We start from the raw sequence: 23126 nt of genomic DNA, 5'->3' as shown, positions 1-23126 counted from the left end.
GCAAACTTTCAATATGCTTTTATTTTTTTCATTTGGGCAGCAACAGAGTATATTTTTGCCTCGGGAGATGTGCAGATGCCAAATTACCATCCTAGCAAAGATTATAGCCATCTCCATTTTCAACTGCAACCGGTGGTTTGACTCAAAGGGACCTTTTTATATTAAGAGCGCCTTTTTCGTTGAATTATTTTGAACTTTTTCCTTGTTTTATTGCATTTTTGCTCACTATTGTCGACAGGGTCACGTGGGTATATATGCTCTCGCAATCTCGATTTTTTCATCTCGTGGGCGATGATCTTCGGTATACGCATTGATTACCGGTCAGTGGCGAGTGTTATGAAGTTATGCGCTGCGTACGTCAACACAAGCACAGATTACCCAGATGTCTCACTTCTGGTTAAAAAAGCGTAAGCGGTTCGTCACTGCGCATCGCTTTCTGCGCACGCTTAGCAAGTGACTAGAGGCATTCCCCCCCTGAAATATTTCAAAATGGAGTCGAACGGTTTGGAGTGAGTGAGTGTTAATCTGTGACACAAGTCATGCTTAGTGTCAGGCTTATGATTCGACTCTCAAGGCTTTCTTCGACTGTTTGGCAGTTCACAATTTGGGTTTATTGACTTTATTCAGTTTATTGTAAATAGAAATAAGTATATTTTTCTACTATACTGTTATATTTAACTTTATTCTATTCCTTGCTGGAAGTTTTTGGGGGGAAGACATTATATTTATACGGATTCTTGTTCTTTGTTTACAGCTTGACTTCGGCTCAGACAGCTGAAGCGACATAATTTTAATACTATAAAGAGAAGTAAGTACATCTTTCTTCCATATAAACATGTCAGAATCGACTCTTTTTGTTGCTGGTAGTATACATCAAGGCGACAAAAGATTTAGCAACATTTCAATGGGTAGACAGTGCACTTTTATGAGTCTTTCTGCTTCGCTGTGTGCAAACACATGGCCAGTAGAACAGTGAAGTGCTTGTTCTGTCGACAAAATTTTGATAGAAGGCGACAAGATGTATTTGAATGCATTTAGTAGGGGGTATATCCCAGATGTAGAAACCCTGTCACTGACATATCTTCCTAACCAAGTCTGGTGGCCTTTCCCATTGATAAATACCACATTTCAAACAAATCAACCAGTCATTAATAGCATTGAGGATAATAGGACAAACTACATGCCCGTTCAAGAACAAGCAAATTAGCAATCACTGCCTCTAATGCTAGAAACCACTGATTCACCTGCAATGGTTAAAAACATTCATCTACCTGTTCACCAACAGGTAGAAAACTACTCATTTCGGTTGAGTCATTATAAACTACATCCTCATTGGTGTTGTAAGAGGGTGGATCTGAGTCATGCTGAGTATTGTCATTACGAGTAATATCACATTCTGTCTCGACAAGTAAGAAGATCCTTTGGGGGCCATATTGTCACGCAAACATCTTAATGCTTGTTCATTTATCTGAACATCTGCATAATAAGGATTATTTTGTGTAAGCCACAATAATGCATGGTGTACTTTTTGTTTTCCTACACTGACATCTTTGAAAGTATTTTCTCTACCTTTTACTTTCACAATAATCACAGACAACCCCTACTAAATGCATTCAAATACATCTTGTTGCCTTCTATCAAAATTTTGTTGACAGTACAAGCACTCCACTGTTCTACTGACCATGTGTTCGCACACAGCAAAGCAGAAAGACTCATAAAAGTGCACTGTCTACCCATTGAAATGTTGCTAAATCTTTTGTTGCCTTGATGTATACTACCAGCAACAAAAAGAGTCGATTCTGACATGTTTATATGGAAGAAAGATGTACTTACTTCTCTTTATAGTATCAAAATTATGTCGCTTCAGCTGTCTGAGCTGAAGTCAAGCTGTAAACAAAGAACAAAAATCGGTATAAATATACTGTCTTCCCCCCAAAAACTTCCAGCAAGGAATAGAATAAAGTTAAATATAACAGTATAGTAGAAAAATATACTTACTTAGTGCTAGATATTGAAGAACGCACTTTTAACAAGTGCTGTAATATTGATTTGTTACGTGTTGCGTTTGGTAAAAATACTTAGAATATAATAAAACCTTGTGCAAAATTTATGTTAAATTCGTGTTATCCATTTTCAAATTTTTTATGACCTTTCACAATAATGAGCAATAGCATTTAGCATTGGCATTTAGTACTACCAAATACTAAATAAGCTCTACTCGCAGCACTTTATTTGCGATAGTAACTTCTAGTTTCTAACATTTTAGATCAAAATACGGTCAAATTTTGTAAATACGAGTCCACAGTCAATAATAGCGGTCAATAATTTCAAGATACTTCATGCTATTTCACTTTTAACAACCCTAGGCAAGCTCCACGCAAGTTAACTACGTGATTAGTTAATCATCCGACTAACTACGTTTTGTGCAACGCAGTTAAGTCGCGTAGTTAACTAATCATAGTTAAGGACTTAACTACAGTGATTAGCGCTAATCACAGTTAACGTTAACGACGTTTTTATACAACCGGCCCCAGATTGGCATTTAACTTAGCCTGAGCGCGAATCCGAGGCCGGACGTGGTCAAAAGAAACTAACTTACACGCGTATCTCGTGTGAACACAGTTAATAGAATATAATTGGTTTGAAGACCACATAAAACCACAATACAACTCACTAACTATGTTGAGGTAGATTTATGCAAAAATGGTTCTTTTCTCATCACTTGTCTATTGTATTTTGAACAGATAAACCAATAGTAATCATATAATTAACATATTACTTTTTCAAGTCAATGCAAGGTTAAGGAGCTTAGGAAGACGAATGCTATTGGTAAGTTTGGCTGAAATATAGAAATTTATAGAAATTCTTTTACCGTTTATCGAAACTTTGTACTTGTGGCTATTTCACAGGCTCAGAGCATTTTTTTCATAATATCCAAAGTCATGTCATCCGACATGATATCATGCAAATCCCTCGGGAAATATCATCACATCGAGAAATTTTTCGCTAAATCCCATCACTTCAGGTCTATAAAATGATCAATGTTTTGTTTTTTAATTTTTAAAATTTGTTAGAAATCACTTCAGTTATATTAAAAGGCTTTAAATTCCAACACCTATCATCAATTGGATTATCGACTTTTTAACATCTCATATAACAACGTGTTAAACTTGCTAGAGATTCCTTCTTCAAATCTGGAACGAGAAATACCATCAGGCGTGAGGCGTTCCAAAATGAGTAGCTGCTAATGAGTGGCGAATCGACACGAGTATTTAGGCTAGTAAATCTAGCGTATATTTGATCTACTGCGGATGCGGCACCACCATTAACATTTACTTATGGCCTGTTTTAATGTTTTTCACCCTGGTATATGAATTCGATATTTTTATTACAATTCACGCGTATTTTTACAGTGCAATGTGTTAATAAACAACACAACCAATCATATCAAATATAACTAAAGGTTTTTGAATAGAACGCTGGGCTTGTTATGGATTTTTTTATTAAAGCTGTCACTGTTTTGAAATGTGACTGTATTTTTCATAATTTGTATTCAACATTCATAGTCACTAAAATGACCTCACAGTCTAATTCTGTAATATATTGTATTGCCAATATGGCTGTTAGGTCTATATATGGTAAAGATGAACGATGATGCATTGTTTCTTGGCCTTGGTGTGAAATCGAAATTAATTATGTTTACATAAAAACATAAAATGTAGCAATGAATAAACTTTAAGATTTCTGGTAAATAGTTTCAAAATTTGGTCTTACCCGTTTTGTAACCGTAAATCACGCAGCGATATAGAGTAGGCCTTTATGAGTGCAGTAATTACGACAAGTTTAGGAACATATGAAAACCAGGCTTCACACGTGCTCTGGCAGCTGTGCAGTATCATGTCCCCATTTTAACATGCCTGCATTAGGAATAAGGCTAATAAGTTTCGTTTTCATGGAATACTGGTGTTTCATATCGATACCGGCAGGGAACGTTACACCCTAGCGTATAAAAGAATATATATTTTCTATAGCAATAGCTACGTCGATTATTGCTCTTATTATTTCAGGTAAGCTTACAATACGTTCTTGAGGCATATACTTATTGAAAAATATTTCAGTTATCCTGGGAATAAAGTTTCAATAACAACACCGCTGATTTAACGATATATGCAGCACAGCTATTGTTTAATCCACTCTGGTAAGAATTATGAATTCTATAATCATAGGCTCATAGCTATTTTCCCTGCATATACTGCATACCGAAATGTTGCACCTGTTTATTCTCAAATAATTAGGTTTTCTGTATAGGAAAATACATGCTGCTCAGATTAAAAAGCACCCATCGAAATCCGGTATTCGTTAAAAACTAAATCACTACGCATGCTAAAAAACAGACAGCCGTAAAACAAGCTGTTAAATCATTAAAGAAAAAAACGTAGGCTGAGCATTGACTGTACGATGATCATGAAACTCTGATCTATTTAGAAATAGTTAGAAGAATTACTTCTTCTTATGTATAGAAATAGGTTCTTTGAAACAAGGGAATACTTCTGGCAGTTCTGCAATGTTCCAACTTTGATCACAGAATGTAATTAAACCAAGCCTTAATGCGGCTATATATAGTAAATAAGTGCATTTATTATTTATTTAAAAGAATTCACAGTCTGTGATTGGCTAATAGCCATGTGCGAAATCGTCATATCCAACGTGTGACGTCATAACGTGTGATACGACTTTTTTTAGTGTGATAAATAGTCGTATCTCACGTTTGACGTCACACGAATGGCGAAGACATCAACACAATGGCTTCCTCAAGTGAAAGGTTCGGCAACTTTGAGGAATACATGTTCGTTCTTTTAAATAAATAATAAAACATTTATTGAATTAGGTTTTCACATGATATGAAGAATTATCAAGTCTCAGTTTGTCATTATCAACCTCAGCCTTCGGCTTCGGTTGATAATGACAAACTTTGGCTTGATAATTCTTCATATCATGTTCAACCTCATTCAATAATTGCTAATTATTGCCGTGTGAACTAAAATTTAAATATGTTAAATAACTGATAACATTCATAACAAAATCCATGCCCTTTGTGCAAATTTAATTAGTTTTTAAATTTCCGATGATGTTAGCTTTCATTGTACAGCTTCGAGAGTGAATGACTGAATACGAATACGAGAAACGAAGTCTGTCTTTTTGACACTTGCCAAGGAGTTTAGTTAAACTGGTGTTCTTTCCTGGCTGTCTCTTGTATCATAATATCGTGACGGGGTTCTTTTTTTGTTTTTCTTTCAATAGTATAAATCAATACACAAATTAAATAGAATATATATACAGTAGTCATAACAATATAATACAGTAGTCATAACAGTTTTTGATATACGTGCATGAGAGAGAGAGACACTCGCTCGTATAAGGGCTACCAATATTTTGTGTTAACGATGGAATTACAGGAAAGAAATGCTTTAAATCAAAGTTATGCCAATGAACATAATGCAAATGGTGAAAACCAAGGATTAGGAATGACCAGTACCAACCATACCGCATTGGACACAATTCTTAAGGTACCGTCTTGTTGAAACTTTATTCCGCATACACATTTTGTTTATTGCCATATGGTTACGGATTACATCTGTAAAATTAACGAAGCTCAATTACGAAAGTATATAGCTAAAATGCTTGTTTAACATGTTTAATAACATTTTTTATATTTCAAACGTCATATATTAACTATCCGAGTAAGAATATGAAAAATAGTTGATTCTGAAGCTCATTGACGCAGAATTGACAGGTGTTAAAGGATATGCATATTTCTCAATTGAACTTTGCGTATGAAAATTACAAAGTGTAAATTAATTTAAACTGCTGTTTTGATCTAGTGGTCGGCAAACGCCTATGATTGCCAAGGTAGTTTTATACACCGTCACGCAATGTATTTTATAGAAAAATCGACTGCATATATATGTATATGTATGAAACCCATTTTAATGCATCGGCGACAACCATTTTTTCATTCATTTCTGGTATTGGTTTATTAGATTCCTTCAAGTATCAACCTATAAGTAACATATGCTTTGAATGAAAAAGTATTAACTGTTGATTAAACTTATTAACTGTATTATTAATACAGTTTACTAATATAGTTTCAAAGATTTAATTTAAAGTGCCAGTAGTAATAACAATTCGCATGCATAATATCAGGATACAATATATTATTATTTTACAGGTGATCTTTGTCCTCCTTTCCATACCTTGGTTCATCTCCGTAATATTTTTCTCCATATTCGACACGAAATGCATCCTCTTTGAGCAAGCTTCAGTGATAAATTGCACCCAAGATATCTTCATCTCGAATCCAAGACACTGGCTCGCTGTTTGGCTCTGGATGTCCATCATTGCTTCATGTTTACTCATTTTCATTATTTATTTGAATCGCAACACGTTAAACTACCAAACTGCGAAAGCAAAGAAGATTTACAAGAGGGGTTATTTTGGTTTATTCATATTTTTACTCGTGGCCTCAACTGTCTATTATTCTATTCGAATCTACACCACAAAATCAGATGGAACCAGTCTCTATACTTCAATTATTTTGTACCTTAGGTTGCTTGTCACTTTTCTACTTGTCTGCTGTCTAAATTACCTACCTCGTGTACGCTGGTCGAACACAACGCGTCGATTATGTTTCACATGCGTTTGGTGGAAGGATTGTCTGAATAGAAATTCAAATTTTATTATCTATTGGCTGGCTCTTGTTGTGAATTTTATCGAGAAAACAACGAAAGTGGTAGCTATAATGCTTGATGTGGCACAGGAAGTGCAGGCTCCTCTGATCGAAAGCGAGTTCCCAAATGAAACTAACAAGTATCGAGGGTTGATGGTGATATTCATTGGTTTCAGATTGGCCTTCCACGTTCGCGAACTTTCCTTCTTCTGGGAGAAACTTTTTCATGGGGAAAAGAATCTGTTCTCGGAGCCGAGTGAGAGACTTGTAGAAGCAACTTTGACGCAAGAACAACAGCCAAATGAATTCTAAGGAACTGTTTATATACTTTAGAAGAGCAAATTGTTTGAAAATCTCGGGATTGAAACGAAATATGAGTATATATAGTGAATCTAGTGCACATTAATTGATGTAGCTACTGCGTAAGCAATTTTTAGGGGCTGTACATGTTCTTCACCGTATTATTTGAAGTAGGTTTTCTCGATGATTACAGATGACCTAGGGATAGCGGAGAGCATGAACCAATTTTTTTCATCGGTATTTACAACGGAAAATTTTGATAATCTTCCTGAATTTGACAATGTCTGTGAACAGAAACTTTCCCACATTCAATGCTCAACCAAAGAAATAGAACGTCACCTAAAAGATTTGAATATATACAAATCCCCAGGGCCAGACCTAATATCACCAAGAGTCTTACGAGAATGTGCATCGGAATTATCATCGTCTTTATGCACATTGTTAAACAAATCCTTTTCTACAGGTCAACTGCCTTCTGGTTGGAAACTTGCAAATATTACTCCATTATATAAGAAAGGCAATAAAAATATCAGAAATAACTACCGTCAAATTTCTCTGACTTCGATCATAGTTAAAATAGGAGAAAAGGTTATTAAAAACCGAGTCTTGAAATTTTGGCAGCAGCTGAATGTGATCCATCCAAATCAATATGCATATTTGCGAGGAAACTCCACCCTCACGCAGCTATTGTCTTGCTTTGATGATTGGGCGAAGTCGCGAAACAGATCCAAACCCACTGATGTGGTCTTGCTAGACTTCTCTAAGGCATTTGACAGCGTACCTCATGAAAGATTATTACTTAAGCTAAAATGCTATGGTATCGATGATTCGTTGCTGCTTTGGTTCAGAAACTTTTTGACCAATCGTAAGCAACGGGTCGTAATCCGCGGCACCTATTCATCGTGGGCTCAAGTAAAATCCGGAGTACCACAAGGAACTATATTAGGACCTATTTTGTTCCTAATTTACGTGAATGATATATCAACAAGAGTTGCATCACAAATCAAGTTATATGCAGACGATACCAAATTATACCGGGAAATCAGTGACAAAACATGGGATGTACAAATACTACAGTCAGACCTGACGTACCTCCACGAGTGGTCTATTTTATGGCAATTACCTTTTAACACGGATAAGTGTGAAGTGATTCGAATTACCCACGCACGGGACAAATCTGTCCCATCCTATTCACTATCTGGAACTTACCTTAAATCAGTCGAGGAGGTTAAAGACCTCGGTGTAACAATCACAAAAAATCTCTCATGGAGTCAACATGTAGCGATAACCGTTAACAAAGCTAATAAAGTACTGGGTATAATTAAACGAACAGTTGGTCCAGTGGATAAATCGGTGTTTTCAATGCTGTATGAGTCACTTGTGAGACCCATACTGGAATATGCTGTACCGGTATGGTCTCCCTATCTAGTTAAAGACCTACAAGCGCTTGAAAAAGTTCAAAGAAGAGCATCCAGAATCGCACTCCGGCAGAAAAGACAAGATATGAGCTATGAAGATAGAATTAAAATACTAAAATGGTCAACTCTAGAGAAACGTAGACTTTATTTATCACTAATTGAGTGTTATAAGATAGTTTTTAACATCAGCAACTTAGACTTTAACACTTTATTCGAACTTGGGTCTAAACGCACAAGAGCGAATCACGGGTACAAACTATATGTCAAGCTTGCAAAATGTAATTCTTACAAAAATTCATTTTTTGTAAGAATAATTGACGACTGGAACAACTTGCCTAAAGATGTAGTAGAGGCAGGAAATTTGAATACATTTAAACATAGGTTAAGTTACTTATGAATATTTTTAGTTATATAGTCCATGTATGTAATATGTTTGCATGTTAGTATGTTAGGAAATCGTTAAAATAGGGTTAACCTCTCGATTTTCCTTTCAAGGTGTGAGAGAATGTTATTTCTTTATTTCCTTGAATAAATTATGTATGTATGATGATAGGGATAACAAAAAGGGTATAAACCTATTCAATATTTGACTACAATTTATGCTTATTTTTACACTTTAATGTATTAATGAATAAAAAAACCATGCGATCATTTCAAGTAACCAAAGCTTTTTGTATAGAGCTAGTGCTTGTTATGAATTTTTTATTAAAGCCAGCTGTGACTGTTTTGCAATGTGACGGCATTTTTCATAATTTGTATTCCTGATTCACAGACAGTCACTAGCTAATAAAATCTCACAGTCTACTGAATTCTGCATGTAATATATTTATTGTATTGCAAATAATTATGGCTCTTACGTCTATATATATGGTAAAGTCGTCAAGATGAACGACTCATTGTTTTTTGACCTAGCTTGGTGTGACATCAAAATTAATTATGTTTACATAACAACAAAAAAATATGGCAATGAATTAAATTTAAGCTTTTTGGGGAATGGTTTCAAAACATGGTCTCGCGTGCAGCGTTGGAGTAGGTTTTTGTGACTGCAACATTTACGACAGGTTTAGGAACATATGAAAAACAGGTTTCACTCATGCTGTGCAGTATGATTGAATGTCGCCATTTTTTAACATGCATGCTTGCTTTGGGAATGATGCTAATGTGCTATTCTGCCAATAGGTATAAGCATGCAATAAGTTCTTAAAACATGTATGTACTTATTCAAAAAAAAATAGTTCAGTTTACCTTTAGTCTAGGAAATTTCGGTCTATTAATTGCGTATACAACAACAAACTCTCTATAGCTTAGAATAACTATGGTGTAAAAACTGCCTAAAATAGATAAAACATGGTTTTGCGATATGATGGCATTTTTAATAATTTGTATTCCTAATTCATATAGACAGTCACTAGCTAATAAAATCTCACAGTCTACTGAATTCTGTAATATATTGTATTGCAAATATGTCTGTTACGTCTATATATGGTAAAGTCTCAAGATGAAGGATTGTTTTTTGACCTAGCTTGGTGTGACATCGATATCAATCATGTTTACATAATAGCATAAAAATATTGCAATGAAATAAATTTAAGTTTCTGGGGAATAGTTTCAAAACATGGTCTCGCGTGCAGCGTTGGAGTAAGTTTATGTGACTGCAACGTTTACGACAGGTTTAGGAACATTTGAAAACCAAGCTTCACTCATGCTGTGCATTATGATTGCATGTCGCCATTTTTTAACATGCATGCCTGCATTAGGAATGATGCTAATAAGTTTCGTTTCGATAGAACACTAGCGTTTCATATCGCTATCGGCAGGGAACTTCATCCACCAACATCTAACGGAATATATATTTTCTCTAGTTATTTCGATTACTGCTCTTATCATTTCAGGTAAGCATACAATGCGTTTTTGAAGAAAATACTTATTTAAAAATGTTTTAGTTATCGTTTAGTCTATACAGCCGTAAACACGTTTCAATAACATACACTACAACAAACCGGAAACAATGAAACTGCATGTCGATGAATTAAGTCGTCGACCAAGGCCTAGGTAGAGAAACCAAATGCTACAACATTATTGTCCGTTTTGCTACGTTTCGTTACAACTTACAATTCAAAATTTGGTTTGCAAAATATAATAGGCTGCAAAATATAATGGCTTTAGTAATACTAGATTACATATTTTAAACGGCTTGAATTCCAACCAACCCATGCCAAATATTAAATTAACCGCCGACAATCCCTTTTCTTAAATTCATACGAAAGGCCTAAGTTTTTTCCACTAAAACTTTCAGGCTATAACAAATACATTGGACCAAGTCAGACTCATGATTTTTGAATCTATTAGGAATCGAAATAAAAACAATATCAAACCCTTCCTAATGGCCATAATGTATCAACCGGGAAATAATATACCCATTGGAGAGATTCTTTAAACTGCACTTTAGGTACGGTTGATAACGAACGTAAAGAAATTATTATCTTAGGAGACTTAAACACTAACTTTCAAGACAAACGTTCCTATCAACCACTTCATGTAATAACATCTCAGTACCAATTTGAACAACTCATTAATATAGCTACTAGGCCAATATCTGGTAAAGTAATAGACCTTATCTACACCTCTCAGAAGGATAGGGTCATCCAATCTGGCGTGCTAAATATTGGATTAAGCGACCATCTGCCAATTTTTATCTCCAGAAAAATTAACTCTCGGATTAGGACCAAACAAAGCCTGCATACGATATTAGTACCATGCAGATCCGCTTGTCACTGACGACTTCTTTGTTTTCCGTTATGAAGCAACGATTATTAGCAAACGCTTATAATTTGATAGATTTGGTATACTTATTTAGGTCTCGAACATTAAAAATCTTTTGTTTAGGGTGCAAAGACAATAAAAAATTCAATGGCGACATGCAAGTGTTATTTATAATCTCTATGGTTTTAGCAGCGACTACGACTACGAAATTCGTCATTCTCGCGCGTTGTTTGCTTACGCCATGAGCCAAAACTCCTAGTTGTTTACAACCAGTCGATCGTAGATTAACAACCAGATGTTTCTCTTCTGACTAAAAAGCGTAAACGATTCGTCACTGCGCATGGCTTCCTGCGCATGCTTAGCAAGCGACTAGAGGCATTCATCCCCCCGAAATAATATTTCAAAATGGAGACGACTGCACTTTTCATGATTGTTGTCAATATAATGGTTCAACTCCATTTTGAAATTTCCGGGGGGTGAAGCCACTTCCGGTACGAAATTTGCCAACAAACTGGCACTCCAAAATCCGGCAACTACGAGTCATGTTAAATTGCGTTGTTTAACAGAAACGAGATTTCTTGAAGTTTTACAAGATTTTGAATCCGGAGGAATAAAACAAAGTTTGAAAACAAATTTCCACAGGTTGGGATCAAAGTTGAAGGTTTGAAGGTCGAGATTAAAAACAAGAAAAAAGTAGAAAAAACAAGTGCGGATAAAGTCAAGAAGATAGCTATACGGAATTTGTTTTTTACTTGAAGCGTTTTGATTTTTGATCAGAGTTTACAGTTCAAAATTTTTTTATTAAGAAACAGCTGTAAAATAATTATTGAGTCCAAGTTGTCCCGCTATGCTGGATACATAGTCTGGCCGGCAACGTTACTGTATGTTATACAGAAAAGTCGATTCTCGCTTCCACTGTGAGAAATAGACACAAATGAATAGTGCAGATGTCACAGTATGCTCTATTTTTCTACAGTAAATCAGAGAGTGCAATCATGGCAATTCCAGGACAAGATGTTGCAGGTGTGACATGCTATTTGCATGCATGCATTTATCACTTATCGGCATTTCTGAAATGGCTTTCGAACATTCTGATTATCTCCCCCACCAGAAACTATGTTTCTAAGAAGCACCTATTTTCTAGATTCTATGTTTTCTACTATTAAAGGCCCATTATTCTTATTCCGGATATTTGCACCCTAAATATCGTACTAATATGGTTTATTCTTTTCAGCATTACAAATTATTGTTCAGGGCAGCGCATTTTGCCAGGCTTCGTGGAGTGATATTTCGAAAGAGGAATATATGGAAATAATAAAGGATTCGGCCGGAGAAGGACATAAAATTTTGAGGGTATGTTCTTATCAAAATGTTATCTTCTTTATCCATAATCATAATAAAAATATGGAGGATTGTCGGGCACCATGTGACTGTGTAATATTCTTCCAGTAATTCGTGCATCGTGTTGTAAGCTTTGCGACGGAGATCGTCGAAGATTTTGTACACGAACTCACGTCTCTGTCAACACCACGAAATTAGACGCGCTCTTTAGCACTCTGGTAGTTGTATTCAAAGCGTCTTTCTCAATGATAAATCGATTTACCACATTTGCGGAACAAAGCTAGTCAATGGGATTATCCATTCATCTAAATACATCGAAATTTGTTGGGATATTATAATATCGTTCACTGAAATAGTCGCAATGAGCTAGTTGTAGTGTTAAGCTATGTGCTTTGCTGCAAATAATGTAAGCGAAATTTCCTAATTTTATGAATTACTGTCGGGCATAGATGTCAGACCAAAAGCAGACATTTGAATCATAAATGCTTTGCATGCTAAATCCATCAATCAGAGCATTTCTGGCCCTTTATTTGCTAAATAATCCTACACTGACCTAAACTTGAGGTGCATACGCTTTCAAGGAGAAGGAAGTTAATTAAAGGGGGGAAGGTTAAATCCATAAAAAGACTTATATAAGTCTTAAAAAACTGTATATCAGTTTTGTCAGTCCATGCATATTGTTAAAATTTGTATTATACTGAACGAGATCGTATTATCAAATTTAGTGTGGAAATGCAGGGTAACAATTATTTATGAAGACATATAGATGTCAAACTACAATTTGCGATCATTTTTTGTTTTAATTTAACACACCACTCATGCAATACCTACAGAATCAATACCTACTTCGTCACCTTTATGTCAGCATTTCAGGACTTCACAAGTTAATGCCACACTAGTTGCTTATATATGACTGCAAGTACCAAATCCCCCATACACTGAACAATACTTTATTAGGACGGCGGAAGCGCAGTTGATGCAGTAGAAGCAGCAGTCCGTGTTTTGGAGGACAACGAATATTTTAATGCTGGGTACGAATCAACATTGAACAACGACGGTGAAGTTGAATGTAACGCAATGATCATGGACGGAAGCTCGCTAAACACTGGTACAGCTACAACCTTGCAATTGTCCTATATATAGATTCTACAATGTTTTTCGCATGCAGCCATGACGCGTAAACCACTAAAACCAGTAAACAGCGTTCATTTCCACTATAAAACTGTACTGCTGAAGAATATTGCAAGAATATAGGTTGAATTGAAAAACATATTCCTAGATGGTACCTGACATTAGCCATTTATACAACAACACGCTAATTATATCACCTTTATAGCTCTTTGCAATTAAAGATGATGTAAAGTCCGTTCTGAGCATATATTCTGCGCATAACAATGTTTGTTTACGTTGGTTATATAATCTTTACATGACGTATGCGTCGTTATAATTTTATTATTTTCTTCTCGCTCGACGGGCTGTGATCTGTGATGAATATGCTTATTTTTTATTATATTTTGAAGAAAATATTGTTATATTTTGAAGAAAATATAAAGCGAAGCTTGTAAATAAACCGGCCGTTATTTAAAACGTTATATATTTGTAATTGTAGGACAAGCGAGAAGGTGGCGTCTGTAGCGACAACAAATAGCCTCGCCATTTCGGGCCTTATTCAACAAATAAATTCTTGGAGCATTCCTTTCAGCATAATATTGCTTTTTCTAGCAGCTTTATGATAAGATAAGTTATCGTCGTGACTCGCAATTCGAGCCTCTTCGCCTTGCGACATAAAATAAAATAATTTTGAATCCCTCCTTTAAATTCTTGTCAATCAGATCCCCCACGATTATTGGAAAGAATCTGAAAAGGCACCACATCTGTGAAGCTAAAATAAAAAAGAATTGAAGTTTCTGAAAATGTTCTGTTGCCTTACAATTCAAGAAGGAAAATAAATGAATTTTCTATCATACCACTTTGCTTAAGTTTTGAATCAGAAGAGTTCACAGTCTCCCGGACAATCTGTGATGGCTTGTTCTTTGCATTCATGTAACCATAATCAAAACTTTCTATTCTGTGGTTTAATTCCTTTAGGGAAATGAACTTCTTTTCATCTACTATAACCTTAAGTAGTAGCTTCATTTCGTATGGAATAACACCTTCAAACAGAACATGCATAATATCCTGTGGGAAGCATTGACAAACATCAAAGTTTCCAGCATTGACCAACACCGACTTTCCATTAACACCATAAGTTGTTGAAATGCGATCTTTCACATGACTGCTATTTTCTGGATCATCCAACATGTGGCAAATTTGGATGTGGGTATTTAAGGTTCTTGGCTGAAAGTTCTCTGATCTGAACTGAAGAGACATAAAAATACCCTATTGTACCTAAATTTGCACATACATATACTGACCTAAATAACCAAAAACCATTACCTGTTCATTACTCTCTTCTCTTGTTGCCAGGCAAGACCTACAAAAGCGAAGTGCACCTCCAACTCCCTCTTTAAACCCTGCAATCTGTTGACTTGCTAAAGTATCCCCACTCCAAAGGAGTAGATCCCCTTGAAACTTTCTTTCAACACCATCAATGATAAAGCTATATCCTTGCTCCTATAAACAGGAGAGGGTTGAAATATTCCTATCAAGTTGCCTATACAAATCAGCTATATATGCATCAATATACATATCATTATTAACATATGATTGCATTATTATCAATTAACATACCTTAGTTAATTTGTTAACTTCTTCAACAGTTGGCGCAAGTAATGCATTTATTCCATACAATTTCAAGTCAGAGGTCTTCGCAATAGAAAGCAACTGAATTGTTCTTGTCGAGGACCGATATAATGATCGAAAGCAAGTTCCCAAATGAAACTAAAGGGTTGATAGTGATATTCATTGGTTTCAGATTGGCCTTCCACGTTCGCGTACTTTCCTTCTTCTGGGAGAAAATTTTTCATGGGGAAAAGAATCTGTTCTCGGAGCCGAGTGAGAGACTTGTAGAAGCAACTTTGACGCAAGAACAACAGGCAAATGAATTCTAAGAAACTGTTTATATATTTTAGAAGAGCAAATTGTATGAAAAAAAAACTCGGGAATGAAACGAAATATGGGTATATATAGTGAATCTAGTGCACATTAATTGATGTAGCTACTGCGTAAGCAATTTATAGGGGCTGTACATGTTCTTCACCGTATTATTTGAAGTAGGTTTTCTCGATGATAGGGATAACAAAAAGGGTATAAACCTATTCGATATTTGACTACAATTCATGCTTATTTTTACACTTTAATGAATTAATGAATAAAAAAACCATGCGATCATTTCAAGTAACCAAAGCTTTTTGTATAGAGCTAGTGCTTTTTATGAATTTTTTATTAAAGCTAACTGTGACTGTTTTGCAATAATTTATGACGGCATTTTTCATAATTTGTATTCCTAATTCACAGACAGTCACTTACTGTCACTAGCTAATAAAATCTCACAGTCTACTGAATTCTGTATGTAATATATTTATTGCATTGCAAATAATTATGGCTGTTACGTCTATATATGGTGAAGTCGTCAAGATGAAAGATTCATTGTTTTTTGACTTAGCTTGGTGTGACATCAAAATTAATTATGTTTATACATAATAACAAAAAAATATAGCAATGAATTAAATTGAAGCTTTCTGGGGAATGGTTTCAAAACATGGTCTCGCGTGCAGCGTTGGAGTAGGTTTTTGTGACTGCAGCCTTTATACGACTGGTTTAGGAACATATGAAAACCAGGTTTCACTCATGCTGCGCAGTAGGATTGAATGTCGCCATTTTTAACATGCCTGCATTAGGAATAATGCTAATAGGCTTGGCATAAGCATGCAATACTGCCAATAGGTATAAGCATTCAATAAGTTCCTGAAACATGTACTTAAACTCTATATAGCTTCGCATCAAATATGGTGTAACAACTGCCTAAAATAGACAAAAGATGATTTTGCATCGCGATATGATGACATTTTTAATAATTTGTATTCCTAATTCATATATAGACAGTCACTGGCTAATAAAATCTCACAGTCTACTGAATTCTCTAATATATTGTATTATTACGTCTATATATGGTAAAGTCTCAAGATGAAGGATTCATTGTTTCTTGACCTAGCTCGGTTTGACATCGAAATTAATTATGTTTACATAATAACATAAAAATATCAATGAATTAAATTTGAGCTTTCTGGGGAATGGTTTCAAAACATGGTCTCGCGTGCAGCGTTGGAGTAGGTTTTTGAGACTGTAACATTTACGACAGGTTTATATATAGGAACATAATGATGAAAACCAAGCTTCACTCATGCTGCGCAGTATGATTGCATGTCGCCATTTTTTAACATGCATGCCTGCATTAGGAATGAGGCTAATAAGTTTCGTTTTGAAAGAACACTAGCGTTTCATATCGCTATCGACAGAGAACTCCATCAACCAACATCTAACAGAATATATATTTTCTCTAGTATATTTCGATTACTGCTCTTATCATTTCAGGTAACTATACAATGCGTTTTTGAAGAAAATACTTATTTAAAAATGTTTTAGTTATCGTTTAGTCTATACAGCCGTAAACACGTTTTAATAACATACACTAAAACAAACCGGAAACAATGAAACTGCATGTCGATGAATTAAGTCGTCGACCAAGGCCTAGGTAGAGAAACCAAATGCTACAACATTATTGTCCGTTTTGCTACGTTTCGTTACAACTTACAATAAAAATTTCGTTTGCAAAATATAATAGGCTGCAAAATATAATGGCTTTAGTAATACTAGATTACATATTTTAAACGGCTTGAATTCCAACCAACCCATGCCAAAAATTAAATTAACCGCCGACAATCCCTTTTCTCAAATTCCTACGAAAGGCCTAAGTTTTTTCCCACTAAAACTTTCAGGCTATAACAAATACATTGGACCAAGTCAGACTCATGATTTTTGAATCTATTAGGAATCGAAATAAAAACAATATCAAACCCTTCCTAATGGCCATAATGTATCAACCGGGAAATAATATACCCATTGGAGAGATTCTTTAAACTGCACTTTAGGTACGGTTGATAACGAACGTAAAGAAATTATTATCTTAGGAGACTTAAACACTAACTTTCAAGACAAACGTTCCTATCAACCACTTCATGTAATAACATCTCAGTACCAATTTGAACAACTCATTAATATAGCTACTAGGCCAATATCTGGTAAAGTAATAGACCTTATCTACACCTCTCAGAAGGATAGGGTCATCCAATCTGGCGTGCTAAATATTGGATTAAGCGACCATCTGCCAATTTTTATCTCCAGAAAAATTAACTCTCGGATTAGGACCAAACAAAGCCTGCATACGATTATTAGTACCATGCAGATCCGCTTGTCACTGACGACTTCTTTGTTTTCCGTTATGAAGCAACGATTATTAGCAAACGCTTATAATTTGATAGATTTGGTATACTTATTTAGGTCTCGAACATTAAAAATCTTTTGTTTAGGGTGCAAAGACAATAAAAAATTCAATGGCGACATGCAAGTGTTATTTATAATCTCTATGGTTTTAGCAGCGACTACGACTACGAAATTCGTCATTCTCGCGCGTTGTTTGCTTACGCCATGAGCCAAAACTCCTAGTTGTTTACAACCAGTCGATCGTAGATTAACAACCAGATGTTTCTCTTCTGACTAAAAAGCGTAAACGATTCGTCACTGCGCATGGCTTCCTGCGCATGCTTAGCAAGCGACTAGAGGCATTCATCCCCCCGAAATAATATTTCAAAATGGAGACGACTGCACTTTTCATGATTGTTGTCAATATAATGGTTCAACTCCATTTTGAAATCTCCGGGGGGTGAAGCCACTTCCGGTACGAAATTTGCCAACAAACGGCGACTACGAGTCATGTTAAATTGCGTTGTTTAACAGAAACGAGATTTCTTGAAGTTTTACAAGATTATGAATCCGGAGGAATAAAACAAAGTTTGAAAACAAATTTCCACAGGTTGGGATCAAAGTTGAAGGTTTGAAGGTCGAGATTAAAAACAAGAAAAAAGTAGAAAAAACACGTGCGGATATAGTCAAGAAGATAGCTATACGGAATTTGTTTTTTACTTGAAGCGTTTTGATTTTTGATCAGAGTTTACAGTTCAAAATTTTTTTATTAAGAAACAGCTGTAAAATAATTATTGAGTCCAAGTTGTCCCGCTATGCTGGATACATAGTCTGGCCGGCAACGTTACTGTATATTATACAGAAAAGTCGATTCTCGCTTCCACTGTGAGAAATAGACACAAATGAATAGTACAGATGTCACAGTATGCTCTATTTTTCTACAGTAAATCAGAGAGTGCAATCATGGCAATTCCAGGACAAGATGTTGCAGGTGTGACATGCTATTTGCATGCATGCATTTATCACTTATCGGCATTTGTGAAATGGCTTTCGAACATTCTGATTATCTCCCCCACCAGAAACTATGTTTCTAAGAAGCACCTATTTTCTAGATTCTATGTTTTCTACTATTAAAGGCCCATTATTCTTATTCCGGATATTTGCACCCTAAATATCGTACTGTCTAATATAGTTTATTCTTTTCAGCATTACAAATTATTGTTCAGGGCAGCGCATTTTGCCAGGCTTCGTGGGGTGATATTTCGCAAGAGGAATATAAGGAAATAATAAAGGTTTCGGCCGGAGAAGGATATAGAATTTTGAGGGTATGTTCTTATCAAAATGTTATCTTCTTTATCCATAATCATAATAAAAATATGGAGGATTGTCGGGCACCATGTGACTGTGTAATATTCTTCCAGTAATTCGTGCATCGTGTTGTAAACTTTGCGACGGAGATCGTCGAAGATTTTGTACACGAACTCACGTCTCTGTCAACACCACGAAATTAGACGCGCTCTTTAGCACTCTGGTAGTTGTATTCAAAGCGTTTTTCTCAATGATTATAGGTATGAATCGATTTACCACATTTGCGGAACAAAGCTAGTCTAGCTATATATTCAATGGGATTATCCATTCATCTAAATACATCGAAATTTGTTGGGATATTATAACATCGTTCACTGAAATAGTCGCAATGAGTTAGTTGTAGTGTTAAGCTATGTGCTTTGCTGCAAATAATGTAAGCGAAATTTCCTAATTCTATGAACTACTGTCGGGCATAGGTGTCAGACGAAAAGCAGACATTTGAATCATAAATGCTTTGCATGCTAAATCCATCAATCAGAGCATTTCTGGCCCTTTATTTGCTAAATAATCCTACACAGGCTACACTGACCTAAACTTGAGGTGCATACGCTTTCAAGGAGAAGGAAGTTAATTAAAGGGGGGAAGGTTAAATCCATAAAAAGACTTATATAAGTCTTAAAAAACTATATATCAGTTTTGTCAGTCCATGCATATTGTTAAAATTTGTGTTATACTGAACGAGATCGTATTATCAAATTTAGTGTGGAAATGCAAGGGAACAATTATTTATGAAGACATATAGATGTCAAACTACAATTTGCGATCATTCTTTGGTTTTAATTTAACACACCACTCATGCAATACCTACAGAATCAATACCTACTTCGTCACCTTTATGTCAGCATTTCAGGACTTCACAAGTTAATGCCACACTAGTTGCTTATATATGACTGCAAGTACCAAATCCCCCATACACTGAACAATACTTTATTAGGACGGCGGAAGTGCAGTTGATGCAGTAGAAGCAGCAGTCCGTGTTTTGGAGGACAACGAATATTTTAATGCTGGGTACGGATCAACATTGAACAACGACGGTGAAGTTGAATGTAACGCAATGATCATGGACGGAAGCTCGTTAAACACTGGTACAGCTACAACCTTGCAATTGTCCTATATAGATTCTACAATGTTTTTCTCAAGCAGCCATGACGCGTAAACCACTAAAACCAGTAAACGGCGTTAATTTCCACTATAAAACTGTACTGAAGAATATTGCAAGAATATAGGTTGAATTGAAAAACGTATTCCTAGATGGTAAAACGTTCAAATTTTCTTAGATTCTTTCTGTGGTTTAATAGAAGCAGTAATATCTGGACGTTACTTTCGCAATCCTGTCTCACTTGCTAAGAAAATCATGAACGATACACAGTACTGTGCCCTGAGCGGTGAAGGTGCTTTGAACTACGCCATAGAACAAGGATTCCCCACCTGTGGTCCGAATCAACTGATCACACAACGTCAAAGAAATTCACAAATAAGGTATCTGGGCTTTAATGATTACATTCCCTTGGGACTTCCAGTGACTCCAACAGATACCGTATCAGCTGTTGCCAGAGATGCTAATGGTCGTTTGGCTTGCGCAGTGTCAACAGGTATCTGTAAACGGTTCCTATATAAAACGAATTGATATATAGTGCCTATATAAAAGGAATACCGGTATATCACGATTTCAAAAGCAATGCATGCTTTGACGATTGATATGTATATAGGCTATATCCCAGAGGGGGGAATATTCGTTTGAAATATTTGTAAGAGTAAAGTAAAATAATTATAACGAAAGTGTAAACCGATATTCCAACAAGCAGTTTAAAAGCATACTGGTTATTGGTTGCTGAAACATAAGGTCTTCTAACTTTGGCGTTTTTCTATTTCCAGGCGGTATAGCAGGAAGTCTGAAAGGTCGTGTGAGTGACGCAGCGATGGTTGGCTGCGGGGGTTATGCAAATGAACACGGAGCGGCAACCACATCTGGACAGGGAGAGTATTTGATGAAAATGACCTTAGCAAGAGAGGTCGTTTATATGATGGAAAGTGGGATGAATGCTCAGGTTTGGACACGAAACATAAACCAGGGAATGACCCTCTCTACTTGTAGGCAAAACGCAATGAGCGAAATGTCTTTTATCTATTATTTTATCCGTAATATACGTTTGGTGCAAAAAGAGCGACTTTTGAAAGTGCTCACTATTTTACTAAAGGCCAAATTTGATGCAAGGGAATGTTAATATTGTTAATAAATTCAATACTTTCATGCATGAAAATTAACGTTAATACTCTTGATAAATTCAATACCTAATTTTATGAATTCATTCGTTCCCTACAGGAAGCTGCAGAAAATGCTTTGCGAAAGATGCAGAATAAATTTCAACAATCAGGTTTAGGAGGTGTTATTGCGATTGATAAAGATGGAAATGTTGGAAAGGCTTGCACTACTGATTATATGGGTTGGGCAAGCGTGAATGGCGATAGAATGGCTAATGGCTTGAATCCCCAAATGGAAGTTAGGACGTTGTCGTTGTAAACTAGTACCTGACATTAGCCATTTATACAACAACACGCTAATTATAGCACCTTTATAGCACTTTGCAATTAACATTTTCACAATCTTTGATTTCACATTTCCACAGTAATTATACTTCACAGTATTCCACTCTAATTATATGAATTCTGTCAGAACTAATTAAAATCAACACATACACGCCTAAAAACGCTCAGGTTGATGCAAGTTGATACAAACAGGATGGAGCAATGTTGTGCTGCCCACATTGTTCAGAGTTGTTATCAACATTGAACAATATTGTTGAAACTGAATCGGGTGTAACAATATTGTTCAATATTGATAACAACTCTGAACAATGTGGGCAGCACGACATTGCTCCATCCTGTTTATATCAACTTGCATCAACCTGAGCGTTTTTAGGCGTGTACCAAGGTTGTCAAGCGTTATCAACTCAGAAAAGGCCCCGTCGAAGCTTGCAAACTTTCAATATGCTTTTATTTTTTTCATTTGGGCAGCAACAGAGTATATTTTTGCCTCGGGAGACGTGTAGATGCCAAATTACGATCCTAGCAAAGAATATAGCCATCTCCATTTTCAACTGCAACCGGTGGTTTGACTCAAAGGGACCTTTTTATGTTAAGAGCGCCTTTTTCGTTGAATTATTTTGAACTTTTTCCTTGTTTTATTGAATTTTTTCTAACATTTTAGATCAAAATACGGTCAAATTTTCTAAATACGAGTCCACAGTTTTGTTCAAAATCAATAATAGCGGTCAATAATTTCAAGATACTTCATGCTATTTCACTGTTTAATAACCCTAGGCAAGCTCCACGCAAGTTAACTACGTGATTAGTTAATCATCCGACTAACTACGTTTTGTGCAATTCAGTTAAGTCGTGTAGTTAACTAATCATAGTTAAGGACTTAACTACAGTGATTAGTGCTAATCACAGTTAACGTTAACGACGTTTTTATACAACCGGCCCCAGATTGGCATTTAACTTAGCCTGAGCGCGAATCCGAGGCCGGACGTGGTCAAGAGAAACTAACTTACAGACGTATCTCGTGTGAACACAGTTAATAGAATATATAATATGGTTTGAAGACCACATAAAACCACAATACAACTCACTAACTATGTTGAGGTAGATTTATGCAAAAATTGTTCCTTTCTCATCACTTGTCTATTGTATTTTGCACAGATAAACCAATAGTAATCATATAATTAACATATTACTTTTTCAAGTCAATGCAAGGTTAAGGAGCTTAGCAAGACGATTGCTATTGG

At 35.7% G+C, this 23126-nt stretch overlaps 2 protein-coding genes across 2 annotated transcripts; one reads left to right on the top strand and one right to left on the bottom strand.

The window, feature by feature from the left end:
* Positions 1-14291: 14291 nt before the first annotated feature.
* On the bottom strand, positions 14292-18482 carry LOC114517192. Its single transcript, XM_028536851.1, has 5 exons — positions 18376-18482; positions 15280-15382; positions 14986-15162; positions 14517-14907; positions 14292-14431 (listed from the first exon to the last, which is right to left on the bottom strand). The coding sequence occupies exons 1-5, from the start codon at positions 18480-18482 to the stop codon at positions 14292-14294; spliced, it is 918 nt and encodes a 305-aa protein (XP_028392652.1).
* Positions 18483-18933: 451 nt separating this feature from the next.
* Positions 18934-21859, top strand: LOC114517191 (isoaspartyl peptidase/L-asparaginase-like). Its single transcript, XM_028536849.1, has 6 exons — positions 18934-18961; positions 19177-19295; positions 20273-20423; positions 20616-20930; positions 21214-21386; positions 21662-21859. The coding sequence occupies exons 1-6, from the start codon at positions 18934-18936 to the stop codon at positions 21857-21859; spliced, it is 984 nt and encodes a 327-aa protein (XP_028392650.1).
* The last annotated feature ends 1267 nt before the right edge of the window (positions 21860-23126 follow it).

Source organism: Dendronephthya gigantea, unplaced genomic scaffold, assembly GCF_004324835.1.
Source record: "Dendronephthya gigantea isolate DGI-Jeju-01 unplaced genomic scaffold, DenGig_1.0 000007F, whole genome shotgun sequence".
Lineage (NCBI taxonomy): Eukaryota > Metazoa > Cnidaria > Anthozoa > Malacalcyonacea > Nephtheidae > Dendronephthya > Dendronephthya gigantea.
The sequence above is the reverse complement of the archived record's forward strand: the minus strand, read 5'-3'. Positions and strand labels throughout refer to the sequence as shown.